Here is a 9741-nt window from a genome sequence, read left to right as displayed (position 1 = left end):
GAAATTAATAAGCAGCAGGTTTAAAACAAACAAAAGGAAGTATTTTTTTCACACAACGCACAGTCAACCTGTGGAACTCCTTGCCAGAGGATGTTGTGAAGGCCAAGACTACAACAGGGTTAAAAAAAGAACTAGATAAATTCATGGAGGATAGGTCCATCAATGGCTATTAGCCAGGATGGGCAGGGATGGTGATCCTAGCCTCTGTTTACCAGAAGCTGGGAATGGGTGACAGGGTGTAGATCACTTGATGATTATCTGTTCTGTTCATTCCCTCTGGGGCACCTGGCATTGGCCACTATCGGAAGACAGGATATCAGGCTAGCTGGAACTTTGGTCTGACCCAGTATGTCCGTTCTTATGTTCCTCCCACCGTGGGAAGCACAGAAAGCACATCTCCAAAAGAGGCCAAATTTTTATTCTTGTACACACCACTGACCTCCTCGTTAGCTTGATGCCTTTGTTTATCTTTTATGTAAATGTACCTTCATTGTCTCTGCTTGGCAACCAGGCTGGTTAGACAAGAAAATACTTTTTTTTTTTAATGATCCAGACATGCTGATTCCCCAACCACCCTGTGAGCTTTGATAGTTCAATGTACTACATGTGTAAATTGCTATTCCATTGTCACTGGTTGTTGTCAGTTGGCTTGCGTAGTTGTGTGTGTTCTTTCAGTGTGCTGTCCAGTCTTGTGCGGATAGCTAGTTTACCAGACCTCGATAGTACTAGCCAGTGTTGTTAATTGCCGAAGGCTGGAATGTCATTGCATTAGTACTGCTGCTCAGGCTGCCCAGTGCTTCTGTCCTTGGAGCAGCCAATAAGGTAGCCAGCTCATTCAGCAGATTTCAGTGTTACTCATAAAGAAAGACCACAGGCACAGTTCAGTGACAAAGGCACTCAGCCAAGTTTATTGCCTCCTAGACACAGTATTAGTGCCCTGACTCTGTGGTTACCGGTACACAGACACGAATGCCTCGTAGCAAGGCATGGCTCAGTGGGCAGCAGGAGTCCCCTAGGCCACACAAAGAATTAAGGCAGAATAACCTGACATTTATAGGCTAAAACAAATAACTAACATACACATCACCTTATGTATTTCACGACATCTGTTTGTTACCTCCCTTTGTTCCTGAAATCTTGAACAAAACATCCCTATTCATTATTCTGTCAAACCATCTTATCTTGTACTAGATTGAGATGTATCTGAACTAACTGGAATAGATTTATGTAAATATGCCTAGTACACTAGCAACAACTTTGCCAAGTTCATGTACTGGGCAGTGAATTTGTACATGTCTGCTTTAATACACGGCCTGACTTTGGTTCACAGCCTCTGGTTCAGGCCTCAGCTCTTGTACCAGGCCCAGTGCTCCAGGCTTTCTCTCACCCTCCTTAATTGGTATTCAAGACCTGGGCAGACCTGTTTCTACCTTGTTCAAATATAGAGTTTAAAACACAATATCAGAGGACAGGCACAACTCCACATGCAGCATTGTCACATGTATTTCATGATGATATTATTGACCAGTGTGTTGTTAGTTTTCAAATGATATCACAGAAGGCATTGTTTGTACAAATATCATTGCAGTACTGTATAGGGTGTGAATACAAGGGTGCTTATGGTCTCATCCCTCTATCCACTAGGCCAGTAACCCTGTCAAAGAAGGAAATTAAGTTGTTTTGGCAAGATCTGGTCTTAACAAATCCATGCTGGCTTTTCCTTATAATCCTGTTATCCTCTAGCTACACCTCTGCCCCGATATAACATGATCCAATATAACACGAATTCGGATATAACACGGTAAAGCAGCGCTCCGGGGGTGCAGGGCTGCGTGCTCCAGCAGATCAAAGCAAGTTCGACATAACATGGTTTCACCTATAACACGGTAAGATTTTTTGGCTCCCGAGGACAGCGTTATATTGAGGTAGAGGTGTACTTACAAATCAATTCTTTAATAATTTGTACCAGTATATTTCCAGGTATCTAAGTTAGGCTGACTGGCCTATAATTCTCTGGGTCCTCTTTCTTCCCCTTTTTAAAGACAGATACTATGTTTACCCTTCCCCGGCCCTCACCCAACCTCCAGGAGCTCTCAAAGATGATTGCTAACAGTTCTGAGATAGCTTCATCTAGCTTCTTAAGTATCCTAGGATGAATTTCATCAGGCCCTGCTGATTGAATACATCTAATTTATCTAAGTGGTCTTTAACCTGTTCTTTCCCTACTCTGGCTTGTGTTCCTCCCCCCCTTGTCAATATTAATTGTGTTAAGCATCTGGTCACAATTAACCTTCCAGTGAAGACTGAAGCAAAATAGGCATTAAACATCTCAGCCTTAGTGCTGTCATCTCTTATTAGCTTTCCTTCTCTGTCGGGGAGTGGACCTACACTTTCCTTTATCTTTCTCTAGCTCCTAATGTACTCATAGAAGCTCTTCTTATTGCTTGTCATGTCCCTTGCTATGTATAACTCATTTGCTGCCTTAGTCTTTCTGATTTTGTCCCTATATGCTTGTGCTATTCTTTTGTACTCTTTGCTAGCAATTTGTCCACTTTTTGTAAGATTCCTTTTTGATTTTCAGGTCGCCAAAGGAAGTCCTGATGCAGCCATATTGGCCTCTTTCTATTTTGCCTATCTTCACAACAGGATAGTATGCAGTTGTGCCTTTAATATTGTCTCCTCTAAAAACTGCCAGATCTTCTGAAGTCCTATTTCTCTTAGATTTTCTTCCCATGGAACCTTACCTCTGCATTTGTCTTTTTTCTGGACTGTTTGCAATAGTTACTCTTAGAAGATTTGCCTCTTTTAATTTACTATAATTACAGTCAGGAGTGCTGGAACAATTTGTACAGTGGGGGTACTGAGAGCCATAGAATCAAACTGTAAACCCTGTATCTGATGGAAACCTCTTCAACCCAGGGGGTGCAGCACCACCTCCAGCACCCTTCGTTATGGCACCTATGATTACACTGTCAAGTATCAGGGGGTGCTGGAGGTGGTGCTGTTACACTGTTATCATTTTATTTCACAAATGAATAAAAATACAATTAAAATACACACATTTAGAAGCAATAGTAAAATTCAGTATAGCCAGACTTCTCAAAAGCTGGGAATTCTACATACAAACTATTTAGAAATAGTTGAGTAAACAAGGTTCCTTTAATGAGCTTAATATTAACATGATTTTAAATACCATTATATCGGCTCCTTGGATATTGCTGAAACTGCAACAGTGGGTCTGCAGAGCCAGCAGCATCTGCTTTCCTCAGGGCCCCTTGCTCTACGAGGTCCATGGAGTTATGGGACTGGAATTGTTTGAATAGGGAATTAAGTGCCAGGATTATGCTGGGTTATTTCATGGGAAACTGACAAAAAGTGAAACAGAATCTGATCCTGAAGGGGCAGCTGAGCAGGGGCTTTGGAATTTGTTTTAATGTTGACTTAGTAAGAAGTGACTCGAAAGGACAGAAATGTGTGAAGGAGGGGCTGTGCTATGGCATTCGTGCTAGAAAGTGATTTAAGATGAAACTCTGTATTTAAAATCAGAACAAGCTGGAAGTTTCAGATATTTCTTTCCCATTTAGCATTGGATTGGTTTGTGAAATACTGTGCCCAAAAGAACAAAATATGCGGGAGTTTGTAATTCTTTGCAAGTTCATTTCCAGCTCAAAGTGAAAGTGTATCCAAAATCATTATTACACTGCAAGTACTCTGAGCTCCCAGCCTGAGCACCTGTCATATAATCATCTTGGGCCTCTTTGTGTATAAGGAATTAGATCATAATTAAATGCTGGCAATGAACTGGAATGTCCTTAGGATTAACTATCCATCTGTGTGCTTCAGCTGCAGATAGCAATAACTGTTGAGGCTACACATGTCACTCTAGTTTTTGGCGTTATCATGCATATTGATAGGCATAGAATGTATGAAACATCTGGGGCACCTCCCCCTTCTTTTACATGGCTGTCTGGACAGTGCACGTGCCTGATGGAAGGGGGAAAGGAGGGAGGTTCAGAAGAGAGGCAGCCACGTGCTTCACGCGGACTGTGAAGCTGCTTGTCAGTGAGGTAAGTAGGGAAAGACGGTGAACAGTGCAATGAGAGATCTGCCAGATGCTTACTATTTCACATTTGGGGACAATGTATACCTTCAAGTCTGCGGCACTGCTATGATACCCGCATGGCCCCACAGTATGCCAACATTTTTATGGCTGACCTAGAACAACGCTTCCTCAGCTCTCGTCCCCTAATGCCCCTATTCTACTTGCACTATATTGATGACATCTTCATCATCTGGACCCATGGAAAAGAAGCCTATGAGGAATTCCACCATGATTTCAACAATTTCCATCCCACCATCAACCTCAGCCTGGACCAGTCCACACAAGAGATCCACTTCCTGGACACTACAGTGCTAATAAGCGATGGTCACATAAACACCACCCTATACCGGAAATCTACTGACCGCTATACTTACCTACATGCCTCCAGCTTCCACCCAGACCACATCACATGATCCATTGTCTACAGCCAAGCTCTAAGATACAACCACATTTGCTCCAATTCCTCAGACAGAGATGAACACCTACACAATCTCTATCAAGTGTTCTTAAAACTACAATACCCACCTGCTGAACTGAAGAAACAGATTGACAGAACCAGAAGAATACCCAGAAATCACCTACTCCAGGACAGGCCCAACAAAGAAAGTAACAGAACGCAACTAGCCGTCACCTTCAGCCCCCAACTAAAACCTCTCCAGCGCATCATTAAAGATCTACAACCTATCCTTAAGGACGATCCCTCACTCTCACAGATCTTGGGAGATAGGCCAGTCCTCACTTACAGACAGCACCCCAACCTGAAACAAATACTCACCAGCAACCACACACCGCACAACAAAAACACTAACCCAGGAACCTATCCTTGCAACAAAGCCAGTTGCCAACTCTGTCCACCTATCTATTCACGGGACACCATCATAGGACCTAATCACATCAGCCACACCATCAGAGGCTCGTTCACCTGCACATCTACCAATGTGATATATGCCATCATGTGCCAGCAATGCCCCTCTGCCATGTACATTGGCCAAACCGAACAGTCTCTACGCAAAAGAATAAATGGACATAAATCAGACATCAAGAATTATAACATTCAAAAACCAGTCAGAGAACACTTCAACCTCCCTGGTCACTCAATTACAGACCTAAAAGTCACAATTCTCCAACAAAAAAACTTCAAAAACAGACTCCAACGAGAAACTGCAGAACTGGAATTAATTTGCAAACTGGACACCATTAAATTAGGCTTGAATAAAGACTGGGAGTGGATGGGTCATTACACAAAGTAAAAACTATTTCCCCATGCTAATTTTCCCCCTACTGTTACTCACACCTTCTTGTCAACTGTTTGAAATGGGCCATCCTGATTATCACTACAAAAGTTTTTGTTCTCCTGCTGATAATAGCCCACCTTAATTGATTAGTCTTGTTAGAGTTGGTATGGCAACACCCATATTTTCATGTTCTGTGTATATATATCTTCCTACTGTATTTTCCACTGCATGCCTCCGATGACATGGGTTTTAGCCCAGGAAAGCTTATGCCCAAATAAATTTGTTAGTCTCTAAGGTGCCACAAGTACTCCTTGTTCTTTCTCCTCTTACTGTTCTGTCACAGCGTCACTGTTCAACTTCTGCTTCTGGGGGGTGAGGAACAGCATTGTTCCCTCCTTGTGTGGATTTGTTTAGCTTGAATACTGTACATGGCTACCCCATTTGCAAATCTGGATCACTGTGAACAACAGTGTGGGAATATGTCCACACAACACACACACAGAGCCAGTGACCACACTAAACAAATCCATATGAAACACCTCAAAATAAATCCAAAAAATGTTTCTTCAATAGATGTAATTATTCTTCTGAACTCCATAAAATTAAAAACTAGATTAGCATATGCCAAAAATGCCAGTCATGCCAAACAATAAACAAACCCAAAGGAAACATGCCAATATTCATATCTGTCAGCAAAACTGCAGGACAGAGCAGCAAACAAAATACAGATGATGTGTCATGATTTATGTAAAGGAACCAAACAGTTCTCTTCTCTATTGTATTAAAAGCATGGTAGAAATGTGCAGATAAAGACACAGGGATGATCTGTGAAATCTGCTATGTGCATCCACAGGGTCCCATTCATGACCAGAATGCAACTTGCTTTCCTTGGTTGCCAGATTAACCGAAAACAATATCCCTCCTGTCTTTTAAACACCATAAAGATTGAGAGGAAACGTACCACCAGATCTGCAGGAACCCTCAGATTTTGCTTTGATTTCCCTCGTGTGTTTAAGAGATAACTTGGGATGGGGCGGGGAATGCTAACGGCACGGCAATCCACAGTCAAGGTGGGTGAGGTAATCTTCAGCTCTGTTTAAGCTTGGAAACTTGTCTCTGTCATCAGCAGAAGTTGGTCCAAAAAAAGCTATGACCTCACCCACCTTGTCTGTCTAATATGCTGGCACCAACATGGCTACAACAATACTGCATAGCCCATGGGAAGAAACTTCCCATTCTTTTTCTCCTGTTGCAGGAACACAGCTTGTGGGGGTGGAAGAGGTCCGTTCTGAAGGTGCCTTTATTATGCTGTCCTTTAAAAGAGCCTTCTAAATATCACTTTCTTCAAAGACTTCCTCCATTGTCTCCCCAGTTGTGACTTCTCCTTCGCTGCTTTCGGACACACTTGCCCTGGGGTAGGGCTCTCCAGTAGGGCCTGACTCTGAGCTAAGATCTGCTCTTCCCTTCAACAGCACCTGCTGGAGCTGCACAGCCCAGGGCTCACTCACTTCCATGCACAACCTGTTATTGGCAAAGTGCTGATGTTTTTGCTTCTTTGAATATTTCCCAAGATATTTGATGTTTTCCCCAAGGAAGCACTGCATGCAGCCAAATGGATCAGCCAGCAGGAAGCGGGACCATTGCTTTTTGAGTTCTGCTTTCACCTGTTGGAAGAAGAAAACAACCTGACACAAGGTATTTCTGTGTGATGACTTTCATGCAGGCAAAACATGCTGGGCTGACAGCCCTGCAGACTGGCATTTCAGCTACTCACAGAGCAGTGTAAGAACAAGCAAGCTGCAGTGTCTCAGCCCTAACTTGGTGTGAGCGCTCTAGGGGACAAAGTGGAGGTCAGCCCCCAGGGCCAACTCAGACCTGGACCTTCTGATTCACCTGCTCTCTGTGAAGTAGCTGTTGGGACGTAGCTGCCTGTCTAACAGTAAGTGTGTGGAGACCAGCAACTCATGTAAAATAGCCCACTTAGCAGCTGGCTACCATGAGTGAAAGATGAAAGACTGCATGCCTCTGTCAATCCCCTAAAATAGCCAAGCCCTGCTCCATTCACTACACTATAGAGGGCGTGACAATGACTCCTATGTTTATATCTCCAAACACTTTCCTTTACGGGGACTTTTTGTTTTGAAATGCTTAGTACCACTGGGGATTGCTGCAGGACTTTGAAATTGGGCAGGATATAGTCCTGGGGCCAGAGCAGTGATGTCTGGGCAGATTCGTGTGAGTTGAATGCTCTGGTCTGTGGTTTGTATAATACAGCTGCCCTGCCCCAAACCCTGAATACTGTATAGTCTGCTGCATGCATTGTCCCAGTGGCAGCACTGCACATGGAGCTGTAACTCCAGATAGCACATAGACAAAATGGATCCACAGCCCTACCACAAACAGCATCAGTGTACCCTTTGGCCTAGGGAAAGTCCACTTCATCCGGAGCTGGCCAGCCAAGAGTTCAAGTCTTACTTTTGCAGAGTGATATTAATATTTCTGTGCAATTTGGAACCCTTGTCATTGAGCAAGGCCTCCTCTTGTGCAGGCAAGTATCTGCCTGTCTTACAGGAGTAGCTGAGCGGTTGCTCTATGCCACTTCTGAGAAAGCTAGGAAGAGAATTCCAGCCTCTAATACAGAAGCTCCAAGCCTTACTCTCTCACCATGATGCTTCTCAGGAAGAGGTGATCAAATGAACATGCTCGTCAGTAAAATAGGTCTACTGTTGCATAGGTAACCCAATGTATGATGTCCCTCACAAGTGGCTAGGCCAAGTGGATGACTACTACCACTGACTGCTAATAGAAGTATCCTTTATTTTAAGTGGCAGAGATTAGGTGCTGTGGAACTGATGGGGCTGGTTTGCTGCTCATGATCTAGGCAGGAGTTGTTAGTGTTGCACATTATAGAATTTCTGTTTTCCGTTTAAAAAAAAGAAACCATATAAAAGCTACGCTAAACAAACATTATTATGGTTTCCAAGTCAAGAATAAAAGTTGCCTATACAGCCACACAAAAGGGGACAAATTAAGGTTTCACTTGTCATATCCTAAGTCGAGTGTTTGACTTTGCAACTTTAATAGTGTTCTTTTAATGTAGATTTTGGGCTTGTAATTATAGGTGGCACAGGTAGTGATGCCTAAAGTTAAGGTTGCCTAACACTTCCTGTTTTCAGTTGCCTATGCTAAACTTTAACTTTTTGGGCAGAATTTTTTCATGCAGGATGTCTGCTTCCGGCTGAATCATTTTGGAAAGTTTTAGCAACAACGGTTCAAGCGTGTCTGATGAGATTAGAAACCCAAAGACAATGTCACCTGAAGATTATTCTTCAGCTTCAGTTAAGAAGGATAACGACTGTTAATCTTAAAATAAATAAATAAATAAATAAATAATATCCAAAGCCTATGCACAGCATTTACTCAGAATAAGTGATGTAATCTGGGGAGGATTTTTCATATGTAACAAAGATGTTAAGTCCCTGCTTTAAATGAGAAACAAAACACAACCTTAACTATGAAGCAGGAAGTGGTGCCGTCGTAACAATATCTTGTTTAGAGCAGGGTGAGAAATGATTTTTCCATACCATGAACATTTTCGAGATACTGAAAAATGTTCTTATTCTGAATTGGGATGAAATGTCAACACCTCAAAGTTTTGCAAGCCAAGAAAACAAAACATTATTTGTTTGGGTCAATCAAAACATTTAATTTTGATAATTTTGAAGAGTTGTTTTGATTTAGACATGTTACTAAACTTTTGAAACAAAAGGTCCATTTGACAGGAGAAAACAAATTTTGCTGGTTAAAAAAATGTTAAAACAGGACATTTTGACAATTTCAAAACTTTTTTTCAAAAATGTTTTGAATCAGGAGATTTGTGAAAACTGACCCTGTTTCACACACACACACAAATCCCGCCCACCTCTAGTCATGTATTCCTCATTTAACCAAAACTAATAATAATAATGACATCTGGCTCTTATATGGCATTTTCATCTGCAGATCTCAACATGTGTTACAGAGGAGGTCAGTATCATTATCATTTTCAGATGGAGAAATAGAGGCATAGAGCAGTGATTGACTTGTCCAAGATTGCACAGCAGGCCAGTGGCAGACCTGGGGGTATAACCCAGGTCTCTGGGGTCCCAGTTCATTATGACTGTGGGTCAGATTCTGGTCTTAGTTACTCCAGTGTAAATCTAGAGCAGTGTCTCTCAACCTTTCCAGACTACTGTTCCCCTTTCATGAGTCTGATTTGTCTTTCATACCGCAAGTTTCACCTCACTTAAAACTACTTGCTTAAAAAATCAGACATAAAAATACAAAAGTGTCACAGCATACTATTACTGAAAAATTGCTTACTTTCTCATTTTTTCCATATCATTATAAAATAAATCAATTGGA

At 42.1% G+C, this 9741-nt stretch overlaps 1 protein-coding gene across 3 annotated transcripts in view; it reads right to left on the bottom strand.

Moving 5' to 3' along the window:
• Positions 1 to 678: 678 nt before the first annotated feature.
• The window catches only part of GLP2R (glucagon like peptide 2 receptor), a 120720-nt gene continuing 111657 nt past the window's right edge, over positions 679 to 9741 (bottom strand). For 2 of the 3 annotated variants that reach the window (XM_065563305.1, XM_005305108.5), the window contains one exon: positions 680 to 7001. In XM_065563305.1, the coding sequence (XP_065419377.1) occupies positions 6666 to 7001 (336 nt within the window). In that variant the 3' untranslated portion in view covers positions 680 to 6665. Of the gene's footprint in view, positions 7002 to 9741 lie in introns of all 3 variants that reach the window. The other variant, XM_065563304.1, reaches the window with a different exon arrangement.

Source organism: Chrysemys picta, chromosome 12, assembly GCF_011386835.1.
Source record: "Chrysemys picta bellii isolate R12L10 chromosome 12, ASM1138683v2, whole genome shotgun sequence".
Taxonomy (NCBI): domain Eukaryota; kingdom Metazoa; phylum Chordata; order Testudines; family Emydidae; genus Chrysemys; species Chrysemys picta.
Note: the sequence above shows the minus strand (reverse complement) of the source record. Positions and strands in the feature narration are given on the sequence as shown.